General features: G+C 39.7%; 1 protein-coding gene and 1 pseudogene across 3 annotated transcripts in view; both read right to left on the reverse strand.

Moving 5' to 3' along the window:
- The window catches only part of si:ch211-69b7.6 (neuroblast differentiation-associated protein AHNAK), a 59,850-nt gene extending 36,016 nt beyond the window's left edge, over positions 1 to 23,834 (reverse strand). Inside the window, exons 1-5 of one of the 3 annotated variants that reach the window (XR_010879273.1) lie at positions 23,706 to 23,834; positions 22,814 to 22,855; positions 22,541 to 22,664; positions 22,270 to 22,445; positions 16,189 to 22,191 (exon numbers count right to left, since the gene is read on the reverse strand). Coding sequence is in view for 2 of the 3 variants with exons in the window: in XM_067259011.1 (XP_067115112.1) it covers positions 16,402 to 22,191; positions 22,270 to 22,445; positions 22,541 to 22,664; positions 22,814 to 22,855; positions 23,706 to 23,717 (6,144 nt within the window). In the remaining variant the exon portion in view is untranslated. Of the gene's footprint in view, positions 1 to 16,097; positions 22,192 to 22,269; positions 22,446 to 22,540; positions 22,665 to 22,813; positions 22,856 to 23,378; positions 23,400 to 23,705 lie in introns of those variants that run through there. The other 2 variants (XM_067259011.1, XM_067259012.1) reach the window with 2 other exon arrangements.
- LOC136965041 (uncharacterized) lies at positions 1,450 to 15,939 on the reverse strand (annotated as a pseudogene).
- Positions 23,835 to 25,246: the final 1,412 nt, after the last annotated feature.

Here is a 25,246-nt window from a genome sequence, read left to right on the forward strand (position 1 = left end):
TTGATGTAGGACCTACTGATATAAATAAACTAATGCCATGATTCTATAGTCATGTTTTTCCATTTATATTTGTATTACTAATATTATAAGATCACAGCAATTATCATTTTTATTGTCCTGTTAGTGTAGTGGTGTTGCTTTACGGTTAGCTAACTGATAGTGCTTATAGATTCAACACCCCCTTGAACTTCTTTCCCCTTATATGATTAGATCGAACTTTGTCATTGTACAGTAAAAGTACAGTACAACAAAATGCAATTAGCATAGAACCAGAATTGCAAATGGTATTTACAAGTATTAAGCACATTAAGTATATGTATATTACAAGTGAAATACATAGATGTGCAAATGGTATTCTAAGTGGCATTGTACATTTACATTTAGTCATTTAGCAGACGCTCTTATCCAGAGCGACTTACAGTAAGTACAGGGACATTCCCCCGAGGCAAGTAGGGTGAAGTGCCTTGCCCAAGGACACAACGTCAGTTGGCATGACCGGGAATCGAACTGGCAACCTTCGGATTACTGGCCCGATTCCCTCACCGCTCAGCCACCTGACTCCTCATTGTAGATGCCAAATGAAGGCGAAGGTTGTATGGGCACCCAGGATGCGTATGTAACAACTGTAAAAATATATACATGGCAATTCTAAATGTGCAGACCAAAATGGAATGTGCAAGGAGTATGTGCAACTGAAATGCAGGTATAGAAGCATGTGAGGTTCTTATGCACTGATGATCCTGTGCACCCTGCTCAGACACAGCTTGTGCATGTGAGGTTCTTATGCACTGATGATCCTGTGCACCCTGCTCAGACACCGCTTGTGCATGCCGCCAGGTGCTTGACCTCCTCCCTGTAGTCTGTCACTGACACAGTGTCATGCATTCAAATCCCCCCCCCCCCCCCCCCCCTCATCTAAACACCATACTCCGCTAATGTAATGGTTACTTTTAAGTGTCAAAAATAAGCCGCACTATTAATAATACAAAAGCTGTGTCAAGTTGCATGGGTAGTTTTGATGGAGAGCAATCTTCAAGACATGCCACACATCTTTCATTGGATATAGGTTGGGGTCACTCAAGGATAGTTACCTTTTTATTCCTTACCAATGGTCACCAATCCTGTTGCAGGAGAGCTCCCTTTGTGTATAGGTTTCACTCCACACGGCCTTAGCTGCCGTTAGTGAGTGGTTGCACAACTAACTAGCACACACATGGTGTACTTTTCTCTGTTCCTTTGTGATGCAACATTCAAGTACCATACAAAGTCAAATACATTTCAACACCTAACTGCACCTTCTCTTTCTGCATGAAATACTGTATCTTAAATATATCCAGATGCATGTGCTAGTTATACTACATTCATTTAAGAACTCTGAAATCCAAACAAACATTCATGCACTTAAACTTTATAAAAAATATCATTTCTGAAGAAGGGTCATTTCAGGTTTCAAATCAATTTTATTACAGACAAATGCAAAAGGGCAACATGGCATTGAACTTGGAACTTTTTTATATACAAACTGTATATTAACACTTAATAAGGCAACAACAGATGTTAAGGGTGTTAACGCGTTTGTGTGTGTGTATGCATGCAGTTGTTTGTCTCTGGGAAAGAGGAAGTTATCTTTTCATAGGTTTACAGTTGAGTAAGATGGATCAGATGCATAAGAGCATCCTGGAAGGGCATATATTACATTGTCATAAATGACTCATGTCTGGAAACTGTTCTTCAAAGTGTCTCTCCACTTGGGCTTGCTCTTCTGCATTTCCAAATGGGTAGATGCCAAATGTTGAGGATCTGGTCAATGACGATCTGGTGTCTGCCTCATAAAGATCCGCTGCTGCTGAGGCACAGGGTAGGAGATCCTCTTTGACCTTCTTGACACAGTTGTGCCAAGATGTTTGGAACTCCTCTGCCTGGTGTGAAACTCTTATTATTTCATTGTTATACACTTTTTATTTATAACAATTCAATCGTGATTCACAAATGCACATCTTGATGTGGTATGGATTTAGAATCACATCCTTGAATATTGAAGTAATATATTGTATGTAACTGCATGCATTTTATATTCATTGGAGCAATGTAGTTAATTACTTGAGCTTTAAATGACTGCTTGCATAATTTTCCTCATAATGTTAAAGGTTGACATGAACTGATGTGAGAAGACTGCATTAAAATACCTGGAATTCTATGGGCATTTCATGAGTCCACAACTCTGTTGATCCCAATACTGGCAATCTGACATGTCAGATTAGAAACACAGAACCTCACAGTACTGTCTTCCATGTTGATCCGCTCTTGGTCAAGTAGATTGACTAAAGCTGTCTTTATTGGGTAGTTGACCCTGTTGTTCATTTCAGGCCAAATCCGCTCAATTCTGTGATTCTGTAGATCAAGAAGAAAGAAAGATGTAGTATCCCTGACATTTGAATAATTTGAGAATATACTGTAAACAAAATTTTTGCAGATTGTTTTCCAAAACTGATTGAACATCTGCAGCAATGTAATACAATTATTTTCCAAAGTGCATTTTGTACATTAATTAAAGTAATTAAATACCAAAATTCCAATTTGACAAACAAGAATTGTTGAGTTTATTTGTATTAAGTACTAGTATGACACTGATGAATTCCATGTCTCTGTATGTGTGTGGGGGTTTCTGGAATGGCAGCTCATTCATCACATGTACTGGTGAGTTATTTACTCATGGCTATATCAACCTACCCTTGTTGATTTGGTTTGTAGGTAAGGTGCTCTGTCCAGGTTGTTTCTGTAACCTGACAGTTGTTGTTGGATAAATAGAGTCAGGTAAAACTCTTTCCCGTGGTCTACCCTTACTTGATCCCACATTCCATATTCCAAAACCGCTGGTCTGTTAAAACAAATATTCAACACAAAGAGCACAAACACATAAAAAAAAACATTCATGACAACAAATAATTGTTTAAGATACCACTAATAGTTATATATGTGTATTAAAAACAAATTGAAAATGTATACAACATCAATAACTGCTTATCTGTAAACATTCTCATAAATTATGAGGTTATTTTTCACAGGCATGGTTGAATGACCAACAATCTTAGAAGTCAAGCCATCAATGGCCAAGACGTGTGGCCCCAAACATCACCAACTTTTCATTCTGGTCCATGTGAAGCTTGTGTCCCATGTATTCAGCATGGTAGGGAAATGGGTTTAAGTTCCGTGCCCCCTAAAACAACCATATTTATTTATTGAAGCATAACCATTTTCTGTAAAGAAAAAACATTTGCATCAGCACGTGGGATAACAATTAAGGCTCGTTGGGCAAAATACTTACATGACAGCGTGCTTCGTGGTTTGGTTGCTGGACTGATCTTAGCACAGCCCCAACTCGACCCTCAGACGCATGAATACCCTTGGTGGTCAGGTACCCAGTCACCATTTTACGTCCAAATGTGGGTCCGGTCTGTTGTGACATAGTGACAAACACACCAATAGACATTAGACAAACTTTAACAGAAGCTTTCTTTATGTGACCTTTTTAATATAGTGGTGATATGAATATTTACTTCACATTCAATAAAAAATCTAAACATATATAAAGTTTTATTTCAATATACATATTCCTAAACATATTTACATATAAGTTAATATTTTTACATGTGTCATATACACACACATACATTTTGCATAAATGTATTGAAACAAATTACTTTTAGGGTCTGTAAGCACCAGGTAGTGTGTCCATCATTAAAAACTTCCACGAATATTTAATATATGGGAGTCAGATGGCTGAGTGGTGAGGGAATCGGGCTAGTAATCAGAAGGTTGCTAGTTCGATTCCCGGCTATGCAAACCAAATGACGTTGTGTCCTTGGGCAAGGCACTTCACCCTACCTGCCTCGGGGGGAATGTCCCTGTACTTACTGTAAGTCGCTCTGGATAAGAGCGTCTGCTAAATGACTAAATGTAAATGTAAATATACATTTAGTTCTGTGGTTCATGACACAGAGAAACATACTGTGTTCTGTGTACATATCCTGTATACCTTTGGCCAATTCCAAATGAGTGGCCGACACAACTCCTTTTAAAAAGTTATTGTCAGCACAAAACCGCTTTATGTTGTCTATAGAACAACCTCTTTGGACACCAGTGGAAGTTAGGAATGTCGACATTTCTTTGTATGTCTTCCCTTGCATCTTCATTTCTTTAATAACCTCGCGGAAGGGTTCAAGTGTTGGTGAATTCATATTGCAGGCTTCAATATTTTGCCGTTATCTATGGTTCATAGGTAGGCCTACTTGAGGTACGTTCAGAGCCTGGTACGTCGAGTCTAGTGTCACATGAACTTCCTGTATGTAGTCTATGTAACTGGTCGCCTGTTCAAAGCTAACTTAATGTGTTAATTATTATTATTGTTTTATAGCTGCAGATCTAAGATCCGATTTCCAGCCCAAAATCTGATTCTTAACCCTTGTGCTGCCTTCGGGTCACATGACCCAAAGGTTCATAACGAACCATCGTTGTGTTTACCCAATTTTACCCAATACAAAAACAAATAAAAAATATAGCTGCAAGCAGCAATAGCGGATTCCTCCAAAACATTGCGAACCATTGAAAAATGTATATTCTTCACAAATTGTCACTGTATACAAACATCCATGCTGTAGACTTACCAATGGGATACCAAATCTGAAATGCAATACCATCAAGATCCACAAGGGCTTTTATTTCAAGCCAAGGAGTGAAGGGTGGGGGCTTGGTGAGCCTACCCATTCCAGAAAGCCTTGTATCTTTGGCCTGTAGCGTCACTTATGGGTGATATTGGGCCATTTGTGGTGTGGTAGTTACTCTTGGCCTATACTATCAATCTTTCAGGATTTTGAGAACTTTTTACCATTGCATACAAAATCGGAAATGCAATACCACCAAGATCCACATGGGCCTTTGCTAAAGACCAAGCAATGAGTGGGGGCTTGGTCAGCCCACAATTGCCTGAAATGTTGTGTATGCGTCTCGCCAAGCTTGCGCGTGTGTCAAGGGAAAGGCTGAGTGTGTGAGAATGTGGAGCACGCGCGCGCTGAGGAGCTGTACCAGACAAACGGTTGTGAAAATAAAAATCTGTTGAATACATGAGTGAGGGTTGCTCTGACGATGATGTGTGCCAATTCTGGGGAAGATTGCACCAGAATTGAAGGAGGAGTAGCGAAAAAACGTGTTTCCTTAATCTTTATTGTACAGAAAAATCCAATATGGCGCCCGTTATAGGTTCTTGAGGTTTTTTTGTTCCTCATGAGAAATAAGGCATATCTAATGAATTTCAGAATTTTGGGACAAATGGGATGCAAATGGCATCACTTTGAATATAGGCAAATTGGGGCATGGCTGAAGAGGTTTAAAAAGCTACCTCTGCCTAAACTGACATGCACCAACTCAGAGTATTGCGTTTCAATAACCTCTTCATTGCATTCACTCTTATTCCCATAGCTATTGTGGTAGCAAACAAGCATAACTACGTGTGGCCTACACATCAAACAAAACTTCTAGTCAATTGGAGTCATGGTTCATAAGAAGATATTTGTACGTTTTCAAAATGTTCACCGTACATGGTGGACTGTATGGGTCACCACTGTATAGTTTCCCATTCTAAATAAGGCATGTATAGTTTCCGACGTTTTAGACTGATGGTGTGGGAATGCCATCACTTTGAAAATGGACAATTGGGGCGTGGCCGTAGCGCCACCTATGGGTAATGGTGGGTCATTTGTGGTGTGGTAGTTTCTCATGGCCTATACTATCAATGTTTCAGGATTTTGAGAACTTTTTAGCATTGCATACAAAATCGGAAATGCAATACCATCAAGATCCACATGGGCCTTTGCTAAAGACCAAGCTATGAGTGGGGGCTTGGTCAGCCCACAATTGCCTGAAATGTTGTGTATGCGTCTCGTCAAGCTTGCGCGTGTGTCAAGTGAAAGGCTGAGTGTGTGAGAATGTGGAGCGCGCGCGCTGAGGAGCAGGGGAGACATTTCATTGGAAATTTCCTTAACAATTAGCCAAGCATGCATTTTTTTTATATTCACCAAAAATCAACTTTTCATTTTACAGTCAACTTTTTCTGAGATTTGTGTACTAAACATTCTCAAGAGTCTTCATGAACTTGTGATTGAATCAGAGTATCAGTTTTTGACTGGCGGATGTGTAAAGCATTATTTTAGCGTTAGAAATAAAAAAGATTTCCTTTATTTCAATCATTTTTTAAGATATTAATTTGCCTTCTCACATGGGAACATGATGTAGTGTCTTTCACGTGACACACCAAGTTTGGTGTTGATATTTCAAAGATTTGCTGAGATTTGATCCAACTTCCTGTTTGGTTGCTTTGTTGACGATTTTGATTGGCTGTACCAGACAAACGGTTTTGAAATTCAAAAATCTGTTGAAGAGTTCAGTGAGGGTTGCTCTGACGATGATACCTGCCAATTCTGGGGAAGATTGGACAAAAATTGTAGGAGAAGTAGCGAAAAAACGTGTTTCCTAAATCTTTATTGTACAAAAAAATCCAATATGGCGGCCGTTATAGGTTATTGAGGCTTTTTTGTTCCTCATGAGAAATAAGGCATATCTAATGAATTTCAGAATTTTGGGACAAAAGGGATGCGAATGGCATCACTTTGTAAATGGACAATTGGGGCTTGGCCGTAGCGCCACCTATGGATAATGGTGTGTCATTTGTGGTGTGGTAGTTACTCCTGGCCTATACTATCGGAAACACACTAGATCTAGTGATAACAACTGGACTAAATATCAATAATATTTCAATAACTGATCTACCCCTCTCAGACCATCATTATATACTTTTTAATGTGGAAATTATCCTAACAAAAACCAAAAAAGAATTCTTAGTCCATAGAAGATATTTAGACGATACAGCTATGATGACATTTTCTGAACAATTTGCTCTACATGAGCCGACTTACCATGATTGCTCTCTGAATGAAATGGTAGAGAACCTCAATTATGCACTATTATCTGTGTTAGACTCTGTTGCACCACTGAAAACCAAAAAGAAGTGCACAAGCAGAACCTCCCCATGGCTGAGAAATAAAAATGTTAGTGAAACGAAAAGAAAATGCCGTGCAGCAGAGAGAAAATGGAGGAAAACAAAGATCACTATCCACTACAATATCTACAAAGATACACTAACCACCTTTAACAAAACCATCCGTCTAGCAAGGAGAGAATATTTCTCCAACATTATTACAGAAAATGCCAGAAATTCCAGAGTTCTTTTCTCCACCATTGACCAGCTGCTAAACACTGTCCCTGCCCCACCTCCATCCTCAGCAGTTAAATGTGAAGAGCTTGCTTTGTTCTTCAAGAACAAAATAACTTTGATTAGAGCGAGTATTATTAATAGTGGGGTCGAAACTGACATCAGTAGATTCTGCAACATAACCATGAGCACATTTACCTGTATCACACTTAGTGAACTTTCCAAAATTGTCAGCGAATCTAACTCCACAACCTCAGATATTGATCCTATACCCACAACATTCTTTAAGCGAGTGTTTGATAGTGTCTCAGGTCCGGTGCTAGAGATTATAAACACATCCCTTAGAACTGGCGTCTTCCCAGATGCCTTCAAAACAGCTGTTGTAAAGCCCCTATTAAAGAAACCCAAATTGGATAACAGTCTACTTGCAAATTACAGACCAATATCAAACCTCCCATTTATTAGTAAAGTACTGGAAAAGATAGTTTTAGTCCAATTAAATTCTTTTCTTGAAGAAAATAACATCCTGGAAGTCTCGCAGTCAGGTTTCAGGAAATATCACAGTACTGAAACTGCTCTCACCAAAATAATTAGCGACCTCAGACTAAACTCTGATGCAAATAAAGTCTCTATCCTTATCCTGTTAGATCTCAGTGCAGCATTTGATACAATTGATCACGACATCCTAATCAATAGACTGGAAAAGCTTATTGGGTTCACGGATAGTGTATTGAACTGGCTGAAATCATATATCACAGGAAGGAAGTTTTATGTTAGTTTAGGTGACCATAGGTCCAAGAAACATCAGAACTGCTACGGGGTTGCTCAAGGAAGCTGCTTAGGTCCATTACTTTTTTCTCTTTATATGTTACCACTCGGCGACATAATCAGAGAACATAACATAGATTTCCATAGCTATGCGGATGACACACAACTATATATATCCACTGAACCCAACGATGCAACGGCCATCAATTCCATTACAAACTGCCTGTTGGCAATAAACAAATGGATGAATGATAACTTTCTTAAATTAAATGAAGACAAAACCGAAGTCCTACTATGTGGCCCCAAATCCAAAAGAGAGATGCTTATTAAGAATCTTGGAGGCTTAACCCCCTGTCTTAAACCAGAGGTGACGAGTCTCTGCGTAATCCTGGACTCAGATTTGAATTTCAACTCTCACATTAATAAAGTGACCAAAACAGCTTTCTTTCACCTGAGGAATATAGCAAAGGTACGACCATTCATAAACCAAAATGATGCAGAGAAGTTAATTCATGCTTTTATATCCAGCCGGCTGGACTACTGTAACGCACTTTTCACTGGTCTTCCCAAGAAAACCACTGAAAGACTACAGCTCATTCAAAATTCTGCAGCTAGATTATTAACCAAAACTAAAAGGAGAAAACACATTAGTCCTGTCCTAGCTACTTACACTGGCTCCCTGTTACCTTCAGAATTGACTTTAAGGTCCTTTTTCTCACATACAAAGCTCTACACGGACAAGGACCTAGCTACATTGCTAACTCCTTTATAAACTACACACCAGCTAGAACACTGCGATCATCAAATGCAGGCCTATTAGAGGTCACCAGAAGCAGTCATAAGAAGATTGGTGATTCGGCCTTTGTCAATTACGCCCCAAAACTATGGAACAAATTACCCATAAATATTAGGGAAGCTAACACTCTAGACATTTTTAAAAGACAGCTTAAAACCTACCTTTTTACCGAAGCATTTAAGTAATTTTATCTCAAAAGGGTTTTCCTACTTTTTAAAGTTGTTTTCTCTCTTGAACAGAGATCTTATTGGGATTTTTATTATTGTTTGAATTATTTATCACTTGTATTATTGTTTTTATTGATTTTATGTAAAGCACCTTGAGCTACAATTCTTGTATGAAATGTGCTATATAAATAAAGTCTTACTTACTTACTTACTATCAATGTTTCAGGATTTTGAGAACATTTTCTAAAATGCATTACCATCAAGATCCACAAGGGCCTTCACTTCAAGCCAAGGAATGAGTGGGGGCTTGGTCAGCCCACAATTGCCTGAAATGTTGTGTATGCGTCTCGCCAAGCCCGCGCGTGTGTAAAGGGAAAGGCTGAGTGTGTGAGAATGTGGAGCACGCGCGCGCTGAAGAGCAGGGGAGACATTTCATTGAAAATTTCGTTAGCAATTAGCCAAGCATGCATGTTTCAAATATTCACATAAAATCGACTTTTCATGTTACAGTCAACTTTTCCTCAGATTTGTGTACTAAACATTCTCAAGAGTCTTCATATGAACTTGTGATTGAATCAAAGTATCAGTTTTTGACCGGCGGATGTGTAAAGCATTATTTTAGCGTTAGCGATAAATTCGATTTGCTTTATATCAATCATTTTTTGAGATATGAAGTTGCCTTTGCACATGGTATCATGTTGTAGTGTCGTCCACCGATATACCAAGTTTAGTGTTGATATCTCAAAGATTTGCTGAGATTTGACCCAAGTTCCTGTTTGGTTACTTTTTTGCTGATTTTGATTGGCTGTGCCGGACAAACGGTTTAGAAAATCAAAACGCCATGGGATAACTTTTGTGAGGCTTGGTCTGAAGATCATCTCTGGTCATTTTGAAGAAGATATAACAAAAATTGTAGGAGGAGTAGGCTTTCAAAGGTTTTTGATACAACCGGAAATAGCGGAAAATCTATATAACCGGAAATTGACGTCATAGAACTCGTTGAACTCGTCTTGATCCAGGGAATCCAATGGTACCTCATTTTTGAAAATCAGTCATACGGTTCAAAAGTTGCGTGTGTAAACACAAGTCCAACTTTGACCCATTGGTGGCGCTAGAGTGGTCTGATGGGATACATGAAACTTGGTGTAGGTATAGAAGGAACTGTCCTTAATAAGTGTGCCAAATTTAACAAAAAGTTATCCAAGGGTTCTAGGGGCTGCCATTGACTCCCATGGAACTAGAATAATAATAATAATAATAATAATAATAATAATAAAACTAACAATAACAATAGGTTTCCTCCTTACGGAGGAATCCTAATTATTTTCTTTTAACCTTCGCAATGTGGGGGGTCTGAGACAGCCCACCGGTTAAAAGAAAATGCTTCACTTTGTTTTTGAATGCGGTAAAGTTGTCGCAATACAACGGTGGGTCACAATGACTGATGGGTCAGAATGACCCGAAGATAACACAAGGGTTAAACATTCAGTAGAAACGCTGTACTGACACAGGGTCTGCTAAAACCATGGTTCTCCCGCTCAATAGGTTTTTAATTAAATCTTTTAAACATTGAAAAAATAAATAATAATTAAGGTAGCCTACTATTGGATTAATTTAATGTATATGTGTACTGAAAAATAAAACAGTGTATGAAGTTACCGAACGTGCCCCCTCAACATTATTCTCTGATTATAGTTAGAACTCCAACACGTGACAAATATGACACACCCATCACCATCATCAACGTGCAACAAAAAAGTTAGGCTAGCTACCTTTATAAAAAATAGTAATATGGATACATATATTCCTCTACTGCGGCAGTAAAAGTCTGACTTTTAAACAGGAGGACATGCAGGTCGAGAAGATCACCCTCATATTTCAGGCATTTTGTTAAATCATTGGATTTTGAATGAAGGGGCAGTTGCTAGCTAAAGTTAGCTAGAGCTAACTTGCTTAACTAACTAACCTCTAATTTCAGCGTGGGCTCGGGTGTCAGAAATAACTGCTAGCTATCTTAGTAATTATACATCGTGGACCCAGTTGGTCCAACCCAGCCCACTGCTCTTTCAGAAAAATATGTCCACACTGTTGTTAAAGAAAGTAGCCTATAAAGAATAGTAACTGTTTTTTTTACCCATGAAGTATGTAAAGAACATACGCTTTTGTTTTGCAACCGTTTGGTAGCTAGTCACGTGTTTAGTAATTACAGTACACTATCGTGCTGCCCCAGCTTTGTAGTTACTATAACAAAATGTGCTTCTTTATTAGGTCACCGGTAGCAGTCTTTACTTGACTGACGATGCCAACGTTGCCATATTCCTTGGAGAGCCAGGCTATTTCAGCGCCATTGACCTTGTTTATAGGTCCCATTATGAGGTCCATGGAGAGAGTGAAATTCCCACCACCACCACCACCCCACCCATCGCTCCTACCTCAGGACCGGGACCACGGTTTACATTTTCATCGCAGCCATCAGCATCAGCTGGCTCTGCTTTTGCCTTTAGTACCCCCCGTGCCAGCACTGTGAAGTCTTGGACAAGGTTTTCCTTAATTTGATATACTACTGATTATTATTATTTTGATATATAATACAAATAAGTGTCAACAAATATTTTCCAATCCACTGACACTTCATTGCAATGGGATCACATACTAATGAAGTATAATATTTATTCTATTTTGTGTTATAGAGCAATCAACATCGGTGAGGTACAGAATGGAAAGCCAATCACAGTAAGTGTGGTGACGGTACAGTTCACAGAAATGGATGCAAACGTACCGAGCATCATTGAAAAAGTGATGATGGGTCTGAAGACAACTGAGTCAATGGTGCTGACGGATGCCAATTGGTGCGAAGTGTTGGACACCAAAGGAACAAGAGGTATTTAACTCAATAATGCTAAATACTGATTCAATAAAATTATGATTCTGTATTTTACCTGAAGTTTCCTATCACATTATGTTACATTGAGTCATTCAATAATGGTTATGGTGGTAAAACACTTTTTCAGAACTGAGTATACATTTCATTGTGTGGTTTGTTTTCAATCTCTTTTCCAGGGTCAATGTATTGGAAGCAAAATTCCCGCAAAATTAATGCTTTGTCCAACTCAGATTTTATTCGACTGAGAAGGAAAAGGACCAGGTATGTGTTTGGGTCCTCTTTAGAAACATATCGTTGGCGGCAGTTCACATTTTTTTAGTGGTGGGCATAAATTATTTTTTAAATCTAGATAGATATGTAATCTTGGCGTTATTCTAGATTAATCTAGATTAAAATGGCTTATTTGAAATCCGCCGAAGGCATTCAGAATGTGTGCTACCCAAATAATGACTAAAAGTAAGTCTTTGAGAACGGGTTTCTCAAGCCAGGTGGCGCATTAGACCAGGAGCTTGCAAATGCATCACAAACTGCTTGAGAAAGCTGTTCTACTATGATAATTGGTGATGAAAATAAATTATGTTCAATAAGATGTACTTGTGTTTATTAACTGTTTATTAGATTAGTTAGCTTGGCTGATAGAGCTGTGCTGACGGGCTTGCCTCGGTTGCACTCAAACATCGTAGTTTGACGACGACGACTTCCCCTGCACTACATCAGTGCTTGGCCCGTCATCTTCCGCATTAAGGCCGAATTATACTTCTCCGACTCCGTTACGGATAGACGGACGGACGGAGTCGGACGGATTGGTTGAATTTATAGTACTCCGAAGGCTGTGGGTGCTGAAAACAATTCACCGCCAGAAGAGTAGGTGGCGCAACGGTTTTTTGTAAGTCGTCATCAAGTGTTTTTTTACCTAGGTTATCGAGAAGTCGGAGAAAATGTACAAATAAAGGCCGCAATATGCTTCTGCGTCTCCGTTTACGGATGGGCGGGCGCACGGATACGGACGGATAGACTGCGTTTATGGTTCTCCGTAGGCTGTGTGTGCTGAAAACAATTCACCGCCAGAAGAGTAGGTGGCGCAACGGTTTTTTGTAAATCGTCGTGGAGTGTTTATTTACCTAGGTTATCGAGAAGTCGGAGCAAATTTACAAATTAGCCGTTTCATCAATAAAATACGCACATTTTCAGCAACTGCACTGCCCATTTCTCGTCACATTTTAATTCAGATGCTGATTTACATGTACTGTTTAGCTGAAATATGAATTGTGAAAACTTACAGCAATGGCGGTCAAAGGATTCTGTTCGTCCTGTTTATCCCGGCAACCCCGCCCCTGACGCAAGCCATTCTTAATACTGACCAATCACAGCCAAGGGGGTCTCCGTAGCTCTCCGTCGCTCACGACGGATAGTTAGAAAATTCAGGAGGTGCACGTCGAGCTCTCCGGGGCTCTCCGAGGGCTGACGGAGAGCTCGTAGAGGGCGTTCCTCGGAGAAGAGGGCGTTCCCATGTGTCCGTTTTTCGAAAAACGCAGAAGCATATATAAGCCTTTAGCCGTTTCATCAATAAAATACGCACATTTTCAGCGTTTATGTGGTATTTGAGACTGGAAGAACTCCTACAGTAAATTAAAGGCCGAAATATGCTTCTGCGTCTCCGTTTACGGATGGGCGGGCGCACGGATACGCACGGATAGACTTCGTTTATGGTTCTCCGTAGGCGGTGGGTGCTGAAAACAATTCACCGCCAGAAGAGTAGGTGGCGCAACGGTTTTTTATAAAGGCCAATTTATAGTTCTGCGTTTTTACGGAGACGGAGACAGGGAACGCCCTCTCCGTCAAGGAACGCCCTCTACGAGCTCTCCGTCAGCCCTCGGAGAGCCCCGGAGAGCTCGACGTGCACCTCCTGAATTTTCTAACTATCCGTCGTGAGCGACGGAGAGCTACGGAGACCCCCTTGGCTGTGATTGGTCAGTATTAAGAATGGCTTGCGTCAGGGGCGGGGTTGCCGGGATAAACAGGACGAACAGAATCCTTTGACCGCCATTGCTGTAAGTATGGTGTCAGGTGGCTGAGCGGTTAGAGAATCGGGCTAGTAATCACAAGGTCGCTGGTTCGATTCCCTGCCGTGCAAAAATGAAGGCACTTCACCCTACTTGCCTCGGGGGAATGTCCCTGTACGTCGCTCTGGATAAGAGCGTCTGCTAAAATGACTAAATTTAAATTTTAATTTTTACAATTCATATTTCTGCTAAACAGTACATGTAAATCAGCATCTGAATTAAAATGTGACGAGAAATGGGCAGTGTAGTTGCTGAAAATGTGCGTATTTTATTGATGAAACGGCTAATTTGTACATTTGCTCCGACTTCTCGATAACCTAGGTAAATAAACACTCGACAACGACTTACAAAAACCGTTGCGCCACCTACTCTAATGGCGGTGAATTGTTTTCAGCACCCACAGCCTTCGGAATACTATAAATTCAACCAATCCGTCCGACTCCATCCGTCCGTCCGTAACGGAGTCGGAGAAGTATAATTCGGCCTTAAGTCGTCGTCGAGTGATAGTGAGATTTCTCAACGACTATCAGGCGAAAGAGATAAATTGAGTCGTCTAGCTCCATAGACTCCCATTCATTTTGCACTCATTGCCTCATGCCGACGATCCCAGTGGATCCCTAACCCCAGTGGAACTCTGGTGGAACTGCAACCAAATTCGGTACAATGGGGCGTAATAGGGAGAGGACAGGCTCTCTGTAGACGGGCGCAGGCATAATGAGGGGAGATTTCTGCCGAGTGTACAGTTGTATCAAGTTATACAGAGTTAAACCCCGCCTTGCTGTCCTGACAATAAATGAAGAACATGCCAGTATGACTGGATCTAATTAGACCATTGAATGTTGCTGATGTCAGCAAGGTGAAGTTAGTTTCATATTCGACATTCGGAAGACGCTACTTTGCAGCGTTGTTACGGACTGGGTTAAAACTAAACCAGTGGTGATTTTAGACACTTTTTAGGGGTGCTCAAGCACCCCTAAATTTCATCTCAGCACCCCTAAAAATAATAATAATAAAAAAGATTGTTTAATATCACTTGATGCTGCTAGTTCATGAAGAAAGAGACTTAGTTTTCCTTAGTTTTTTCATTCATTCAATATTTTGCATAATACATAAATGTATTAATTGTTATCCAGTGAAATTAGGGATTTATATTAGCAAGGGGGTTTAGCACTTTAGCAAGGCATTGTATTCATGTCAGATTCTCATTGGGGGCTGAGGACCCCTAAAGGTCTGATCCTAGAATCACCCCTGAACTAAACTGTACAATTTAGAGAGATTGTGTTTCATAATATTTATATGGATATAAATCGTCAAACTGTCACCAGATTATTCTAATAATGCCTGGCCTACTTCCACACCCTTTACCTTTTCATTACAGTTTTTAACAAAATGCGAATAAATCGCTTATCTCTGAAAAGAACATTAAATCCACGCTAATCTTAATAACCTTTTCAAAATTGTATAAAAAAACTGCATAACCAGTGTACATCAATACAAACCAGTGGTCAAATGATCATTGTGGTCCAGACCAGTTGTTCAGTGGTCCTTTGCGTGGTCTTGATGTGGTCCGGACCAGTTGCTTAGTGATTTTGCTTTTATAAATGGCTATTAAAAACAAAAAAATAGTGTTTATTAGGTTTTTTTCTATACAAGGTGTTTTCCTTTTTCATGGCCAAAAAGGTATGAGCGAAATAAAATACAAATTGTTTGATTTTCACATTGCACATTTGAAGTTAGAGGTGGCATAAGCTATGACCGACATATGACCCTGATATATCTTCCTTTTGCTACTGGGTGTAGCAAAGGGTGTGTGTGTGTGGATGCGTGAGTCAGTCAGTGAGTGAAAAAGAGAATGGGTAGCGTATTTGAGCATTAGCGGAACTTATGCGTATGCATACACGTACTTAGCGTGAAGTATATTTTGGCCTTTATGTTAGCCAACCTTCCCCGATAACTAAGGTTTTGTAATCCATACTGTAATTACTTTCTGTAGCCATGACTCACAAAAAAAAGGATGTATTAAAGTATGTAAAAGTAAGTATTCATAATATCATGAAGCAGCCGGAAGTTTACAGGCATTGATAGCCTCAAATCGGTAAATGTTTGGTGAAAATCGGTGGTTCTTACTCTATTTGTTTTACGTAGTCCAGCATTTCAGAAAATAGGGTCAAGTTCATAGTCATATTTTAATTACAAATTAATTTCACAGGAAAGTGCAAGTATGCCAATGTTAGTATTCCTGTCACAGTCTTGTCTCTCAGAATGTATGTTTAATAAAAATACAAAAATAAAACAAGTATGTAAATCTAACTGATATAATTCTGCTTTTTTTCCCAAGGACTGCCATGTGACTTTCATGTGCTTTGCACCAACAGCCACCACAATTTCAAATAGTCTACATATTCACTTTACATGTAAACGTCTTTTTACCAAATTTAACCTCAAATTGAATGCTAACCTTAAATAAGCTTTGAAAACCAGAATGTTGACCCTTTCAAGTCATTCTGTTCAGGAACTTCAAGGTCTAGACTTGAAGCCGTAAAATCAAGCCCTCCGTGTGTGTGTGACCTTTGGTTTGATTCTTTACTACCTGCTACACCAGTCTGTCCTCTAACATTTTCTTTTAGTTGCTTAGGGAAAACTGTGACGTAATATCCTTCAAAATCTTCTGGACTCTTGTTGTCATTTGTAAAATTTAACATACATTTTTCATATTCAGATTTTTGGGGACCTTGCATTTTTGTTCTTCTCATTTTAGTCTGATCAATTTCATTAACTGCCGCTTCCTTGTGAGATTCACGGCCCTGAGAGTCAACATTGTTGCCCAAATTCAAATTCACTAGCTCCTTTTCATAACTCTTTGGAACATACATTTTAGGGTTTGAAGCAGCGTTGAGATTTGCAAGTCTTAGATCCACACCATTGTCCACAAAAGAGGTACTGTTCCTTGGGGGACTCAGTTTTGTTCTAGCTAAGTTGTCCTTAACGTCTTTAACATCTAGTTTAGCTTTCGGTAGAGAAATATTCATGTCTGGTGAACGACTGGTCATTACTGTGCCAAAATCAATATCTGATCCAGTGCTTGTGAGGTCCAGACCTCTGAAGTTCATATTTGGGGCATTGACATCCAGTTTGGGGCCATTCAGATTAGCTGTTGGCAGTTTCAGATCTGGGTGGTTTATTCTGCCTTTGAGCTTTGGGTCTGAGAGGTGAATATCAGGAATGTTAAAGGCAGGTGCATTTAGATCTCCATCTATGTCCACACTTGGCCCTTTACGATCCGAGATCCCAAATTTTGGCATTTTCAGTTTTGGTGTTTTGAATTTTGTCTTAGGTGTACCAATGTCCACATTTGGAGTGTTAAGATCTAATTGAGGTGCTTTCACATCTATGTTTGGTAAATCCAAGTCAGGGACATCAATATCACCTTTCATATGAGGGGCTTTGAGACTTAAATTGGGTGTTTTCAGACCTGTATCTATGTCCATATTTGCTCTTTTTGGCTGTTTTCCTGAGAAACCAAATGAAGATATTTTCAGCTTTCCAGAGGGGGGATCAACATCAAAATCTAAAGCACTGAGCTCCACTTTAGGCTTCTTCAAGGTTGGTACATTGAGTTTACCAGAGGGCATTTTTAAATTCATATTTGGGGCATTGACATCCAGTTTGGGGCCTTTCAGATTAGCTGTTGGCAGTTTCACATCTGGGTTTTTTTTTCTTCCTTTGAGCTTTGGATCTGAGAGGTGAAGATCAGGAATGTTAAAGGCAGGTGCATTTAGAGCTCCATCTATGTCCACACTTGGCCCTTTAAGACCTGAGATCCCAAATTTGGGCATTTTCAGTTTGGGTATTTTGAATTTTGTCTGAGGTGAACCAATGTCTACATTTGGAGTATTAAGATCTAATTGAGGTGCTTTCACATCCATGTTTGGTAAATCCAAGTCAGAGATATCAATACCACCTTTCATATGAGGGGCTTTGAGACTTAAATTGCGTGTTTTCAGACCTGTATCTATGTCCATATTTGGTCTTTTTGGCTCTTTTCCTAAGAAATCAAATGAAGGCATTTTCAGCTTTCCAGAGGGGGGATAAACATCAAAATCTAAAGCACTGAGCTCCGCTTTAGGCTTCTTCAAGGTTGGTACATTGAGTTTACCAGAGGGCATTTTTAAGTTCGTATTTGGGGCATTGACATCCAGTTTGGGGCCTTTCAGATTAGCTGTTGGCAGTTTCAGATCTGGGGGGTTTATTCTGCCTTTGAGCTTTGGATCTGAGAGGTGAAGATCAGGAATGTTAAAGGCAGGTGCATTTAGAGCTCCATCGATGTCCACACTTGGCCCTTTAAGACCTGAGATCCCAAATTTGGGCATTTTCAGTTTGGGTATCTTGAATTTTGTCTGAGGTGAACCAATGTCTACATTTGGAGTATTAAGATCTAATTGAGGTGCTTTCACATCCATGTTTGGTAAATCCAAGTCAGAGATATCAATACCACCTTTCATATGAGGGGCTTTGAGACTTAAATTGCGTGTTTTCAGACCTGTATCTATGTCCATATTTGGTCTTTTTGGCTCTTTTCCTAAGAAATCAAATGAAGGCATTTTCAGCTTTCCAGAGGGGGGATAAACATCAAAATCTAAAGCACTGAGCTCCGCTTCAGGCTTCTTCAAGGTTGGTACATTGAGTTTACCAGAGGGCATTTTTAAGTTCATATTTGGGGCATTGACATCCAGTTTGGGGCCTTTCAGATTAGCTGTTGGCAGTTTCAGATCTGGGGGGTTTATTCTGCCTTTGAGCTTTGGATCTGAGAGGTGAAGATCAGGAATGTTAAAGGCAGGTGCATTTAGAGCTCCATCGATGTCCACACTTGGCCCTTTAAGACCTGAGATCCCAAATTTGGGCATTTTCAGTTTGGGTATCTTGAATTTTGTCTGAGGTGAACCAATGTCTACATTTGGAGTATTAAGATCTAATTGAGGTGCTTTCACATCTATGTTTGGTAAATCCAAGTCAGAGACATCAATACCACCTTTCATATGAGGGTCTTTGAGACTTAAATTGGGTGTTTTCAGACCTGTATCTATGTCCATATTTGGTCTTTTTGGCTCTTTTCCTAAGAAACCAAATGAAGGCATTTTCAGCTTTCCAGAGGGGGGATCAACATCAAAATCTAAAGCACTGAGATCCACTTTAGGCTTCTTCAAGGTTGGTACATTGAGTTTACCAGAGGGCATTTTTAAGTTCATATTTGGGGCATTGACATCCAGTTTGGGGCCTTTCAGATTAGCTGTTGGCAGTTTCAGATCTGGGGGGTTTATTCTTCCTTTGAGCTTTGGATCTGAGAGGTGAAGATCAGGAATGTTAAAGGCAGGTGCATTTAGAGCTCCATCTATGTCCACACTTGGCCCTTTAAGACCTGAGATCCCAAATTTGGGCATTTTCAGTTTGGGTATTTTGAATTTTGTCTGAGGTGAACCAATGTCTACATTTGGAGTATTAAGATCTAATTGAGGTGCTTTCACATCCATGTTTGGTAAATCCAAGTCAGAGATATCAATACCACCTTTCATATGAGGGGCTTTGAGACTTAAATTGCGTGTTTTCAGACCTGTATCTATGTCCATATTTGGTCTTTTTGGCTCTTTTCCTAAGAAATCAAATGAAGGCATTTTCAGCTTTCCAGAGGGGGGATAAACATCAAAATCTAAAGCACTGAGCTCCGCTTCAGGCTTCTTCAAGGTTGGTACATTGAGTTTACCAGAGGGCATTTTTAAGTTCATATTTGGGGCATTGACATCCAGTTTGGGGCCTTTCAGATTAGCTGTTGGCAGTTTCAGATCTGGGGGGTTTATTCTGCCTTTGAGCTTTGGATCTGAGAGGTGAAGATCAGGAATGTTAAAGGCAGGTGCATTTAGAGCTCCATCGATGTCCACACTTGGCCCTTTAAGACCTGAGATCCCAAATTTGGGCATTTTCAGTTTGGGTATCTTGAATTTTGTCTGAGGTGAACCAATGTCTACATTTGGAGTATTAAGATCTAATTGAGGTGCTTTCACATCCATGTTTGGTAAATCCAAGTCAGAGACATCAATACCACCTTTCAGATAAGGTTCTTTGAGGCTTAAATCGGGTGATTTTACACCTATATTGATTTTTAAATCAGGCTTCTGGAGTTTGCTTAATGGGCTTCCCAAATCAATATCTGGCAGTTGCAGGCCCATTTTGGGACCTTTAAGGTTGACTCTGGGTGTTTTAGTATCTGCATTTGAACTCCCCATGCCTCCATAAGTGTCAATATGTAGTCCTTTCGTCAAGTTTGGTCTAGCATCATGTCCAGTAATGTCAACATTTCTGGTTCTTCTTTGCCCTGGGAGCTCAAAATTGGGCATTCTCAGTTTGGGAATATTCAATGTACCTTTGAGAGGATCAGTGTCTATGTTTGAGGTGTTTGTACCTAAATCAAGTTCTTTGAGGTTGGCTTTTGGTAAGTCTGGTACATCAATCCCACTTTTCATAGTTGGAGCTTCGAGACTTAACTCTGGTGTTTTTTTGGACAGTGTACCAAATAGTTTAGGCATTCTGAATTTAGCTTTGATACCAGAATCACTTAGTTTACTGTCAGGTTTATTAAAGGTTGGGAAACTGACAGAAGGCATATTGATATTTAAATCTGGAGCAGTAAGGTCTATCTCTGTCCCTTTTAGGTAATCAGACGCATTCAAATCTAGGCGATTAATTTCTCCTTTTTGCTGAGGGGCTGACAGATCACAATCTGGAATAAACTCACAATCAGGACCCGTAACCTTTGGACCAAAAAAGCCATTATCTGACATTTTAAAACTGTCCATAATCTTGAATTTTCCAGATGGGCTATCATCAATGTCAGGACATGTAAGGCCAACCGTAGATATGTCGAAGTTTGGACTTGACATTTCTTTTTCAACTTTTGGAGATAAAGTTATGGTAGGTTCTGCTAGGTTTTGAACATTATTTTGTTCTTGGGGTTTTGACAGGCCACATTTAGGCACCTTAATGTTTGGCATTTTTATAAAATTTCCAGAAGGGTAATTAAGGTCAACATCTGGAGTATTCATATCCAACTTAGAGAATTTGGTGTCAACTTTGGTTAAACTCGTATTTGAAAGATAAATCCCATCTTTTATCTGAGGAGCTTTAGGGGTTAAGGTATTGACATCAATGTCCAGATCAGATCTTTTTAGCAATGTGCCAGATAAGTCAAGTTCAAAAGGGCCATCATGTAGTACATCTGGAGATATAAGGTCCATTTGTGGTTTCTTATTCGATTGTATTCCAAATATTCCTGAAGTAATATCTGGAGTCTGGAGACGTATTGCGTCTACCGATGGTAAATCTGCATTCAACAATCTTGGGTCATGAATATCAATCAGAGGAGATTTGATATCAATGTCTGTAGTTTTAAAAACTGTATCATTGTCTATACCTTTTGGCTCTCTGGCAGATAGTCTAACTTTTGATACCTCTAAATAACCAGAGGGATCATCCACGTTTAAGTCAGGATTTTTCTTGTAGGACTGGACTCTTTTGGGCGTTTGCATGCTAACATATGGTGCATTGAGGTCTAGTTTAGATTTTGTGAGGTCATCCCCTTGTGCCATGACACGTGGGAGACTCAAATCTGATGTCATAACTTTACAACCTGGCCTTTTTATGTTTTGTCCGGAGAGCCCAAAGTCTTGCATCTTTAAGTTGGGAATCTTTAATTTCTTGGCTGTTCCTTCAGTATCAAGTTTTGGAGAATAAATATCTAAAGCTGTGAAAGTGATAGTACTCTCCTCTGGATAACAACTTTTGTCTCGAATTTTGTCTTTTTGAGCGGTAAGGTCTAAGACAGGCACTGTGAGGTCAGCTTTGGGCAAAGAAACATCTAAACCATTGCTAATGTGAGTTTGCTCAAGGCCTGGCATCTTCAGATCAGTTGATGGAGTGTCAATGTTTAGTGGATTTACATATGTTTTGATATCTATATCTGGTCTCTCAACATGCAATAAATTCTCTCCTCTGGGATCATTCAAAATGACTGGAGAGTGTATGAAGTTAGGAGCATCTACTCTAGTCGTATTTGTGTCCATGCCCTGTCCAATGTTATCTTTGAGTCTAGGCTTAAACTCTCTGTTAATAGAGCCTTCCCCAGCACCTACACACATGTTATCCTTTATAAACTTCTTAATCTTGTCATGGTAGAGTCTATTGTATGAATCCTTCAGCATCTGTAAGAACAAGACAGAATTAAGTACATCTTCAAACACAGACTGTTAATTTTATATTTATTATGGCATTGGACTAACCTCCTCTGGGGCTTTGACACATCTGTCCAAGGCCCCCAAGCTCTTACTGGGCTTTTTAGTTTTCTTTGATAATAATTCAACCTTCTCATCAAAAGGTTCAATGAGCTTCAACAATTTTAGCACATCAGCTTTTGAAAGTTCGTCAAAGTGGATCGTGGCACCCACAATTTCATCCCCTGTAAAAAAAAAAAAAGATTCAGTCGTTGTAATATCAAGCCCATATAATTTAAAGCTAATGTAGTTCTTACAACCTTAAAAGTGACAACAATACCTTTTTGTAGCCTCTGGTTAGCTGAGGAGTCATTGATTCCTGAGACAACCAATACCCCCTTTTCTGTTTCCTCAAGTGTCAATTCTTCACAGAGGCTCCGCCCTCTACGATGTCCTGACTGAAACTAAATATCCAAAATATTTTATCAAGAAAGATCGCTTTCCACATGTTGAATATTTAGAAAACCTTGATGATCTTCAAAACTACATTTTTGGTACCGGACTTGTAGACAACAGTTGATATTTATGTTCTTCAATAAAAGTTAACACATACCATGGTCTTGGTATATTTTTGCAGTGCTGAATGATGTGAAAACTGTCAGAAAATAAACTTAATTGAAAATGTGTATTTCTTATTAATGTCAGGCAGATATGATACATGAGTAACTGCAGTTGTAGCTATTAATGGAATTGGACATGGGAGGACTAGAAACAGGTTTATCCAGAGCATTTCAACTGTAGTTGTTGTCGGTGTTTCTTCTGATATGTAAACAACTCTCAATGTGACCACACCCAACACTCTTTAAATGGAAACCTTTCCATGGCACACCTAGTGGATTGTGATTCAGTTACAGTATGGTTTTTCAACAACCACAAAATGGTCACATGATGAATTATGAGAAGGAGTGCGTGGTAAACTTTTGCAGCATGCTAAAACTCGAGCTACTACAACTGTAAAAGACAGCAAAGCCCTGAAATAAAACTCACATTTTAACTATTTGAAGTTAAAATTCAGGCAATAAGTGATGTAACCAAGTCTGGCTGAGATTGACAGATTGAATGTCATTGAAAATCATATTTGTTAGTTAAAGTAAATATAAATGTGATCTTATCAATACCTTTAGCTTGCCTGCAAATTGAAGGTAATTTCTTGTTCCTCATGAATCCATTCATAAACAAGCACGTTTTGTGTCCATAATAATGCTGTTTGCTTTGCTTGAGTTTAAGGTTAAAGATTATTTAAATATTTAGTAAATCTATACAAAGAATAAACACTGACTTTTGTTACTGGCTAACAATTTTACACACATGAATTACATTACTTGACAGAGGCTGAAACATGACATGTATTGACATCATGACCACAACCCTGACACCTGTATTAAGTGCACAGTATATACATACAGTATACATAACATTTAGGTGACAATACATTTGACTCCTACCTCCAGGTCCATGGAATTTTTCTTTTACATCAGGTTTTCTGACAGTAAGAGAGGACTGCAACACCTGTCCATGCCGTTTGCTTACAGTTCTTAGGACTGTATTGAAGGTGGTTCTGTGAGTGAGCCAACTCGGCCAAAGCAGACAAACTAGTTCCAACTTTGGAATCTTACCTTCTGCTTTCCCACACACACACACCCATAACCCAGTGTAGGGAGGGACACAGTACTCTTATCCTTGAAAGGGTGAAGCAACCGAAACCATTCCTCTTTAGATAGGAACTCAGAGAGAAAAACATGCACAAAGTAATCCCCATATCAATCCAATCCATCATACCAGGAAGAAACAGCACAGGTCAAGGCCGTAGCTATGGAGTCAACATTGGGGGGGCCGTATTACATTTTTTATGATAATTTCGGACAGCGTGTGTGGTTGCCTGTCATAGCGTAGCACATTTATATTTTCATATCAATATATTGGGGGGGACATTTTGGGGGGGGGGGGGGGGGGGGGATGTGTGTCCCCCCAATATTGAAATGCAATGCATGTTCACCTAGATAGAGGTAAACACTTTCCCATCAAGGACCCAAGACAGGAGCTGACTAATGGAAGCGATGTGAAACTTAAAGAATACAGAAAATAGAGAAATACAATATTTTGAATTAAAATATCTACACAAAATTAACCATAAAATTGCCTGATATTGACCAAGAGCAGACAATGCATCAACAAAAATACAGAAATCAAAACTCTGAAAGCTAACATTTTACTGTATGCATAATTAATCGTCATTTATTTTTCAAAACTCAATGTGCAGCTACTCAAAAGACCTATCAATTTCTGCCCACTTGAAATTCACAATTCAAATACTCACAGATTATGCTGCATAAGGGCTTAAAAGTAGTGGACGAAAATAGACGTCACATATCACACATCGGATACTTTTTGGCTGACACAGGGACGGAGTGCGAGAGTTTGGTACAGAAGGGATATTAATGGAAAATAGTCATTCATAAGGATAGTTGTGCTGTCACTGTGTAGAGCGTGTACTATATGGGCTGAGGCCTCAAAGCACCGGCCCGTGTTTGAATCCGGATTGGGCCATATATATATATGATAAATATCTATATATATGTCACCGATTCTGTTCATAACTTATATGGACAGAATTTCTAGGCGCAGACAGGGCATTGAGGGGGTCCGGTTTGGTCACCTCAGGATCGGGTCGCTGATTTTTGCAGATGATGTGGTCCTGTTGGCTTCATCGGGCCATGACCTTCAGCTTTCACTGGAGCAGTTCGCAACCGAATGCAAAGCGGCTGGGATGGGAATCAGCACCTCCAAATCTGAGGCCATGGTTATCGACCGGAAAAGGGTGGAGTGCAATCTCCGGGTCGGGGCAGAGATCTTGTCCCACGTATCTCGGGGTCTTGTTGACGAGTGAGGGAAGAATGGAGTGCGAGATCGACTGACGGATCGGTGCGGCGTCGGCAGTGATGCGGGCTCTGCATCGGTCCGTCGTGGTGAAGAAGGAGCTGAGTCG

The sequence above is a fragment of the Osmerus mordax genome, chromosome 21, assembly GCF_038355195.1.
Source record: "Osmerus mordax isolate fOsmMor3 chromosome 21, fOsmMor3.pri, whole genome shotgun sequence".
Classification (NCBI taxonomy): Eukaryota; Metazoa; Chordata; class Actinopteri; order Osmeriformes; family Osmeridae; genus Osmerus; species Osmerus mordax.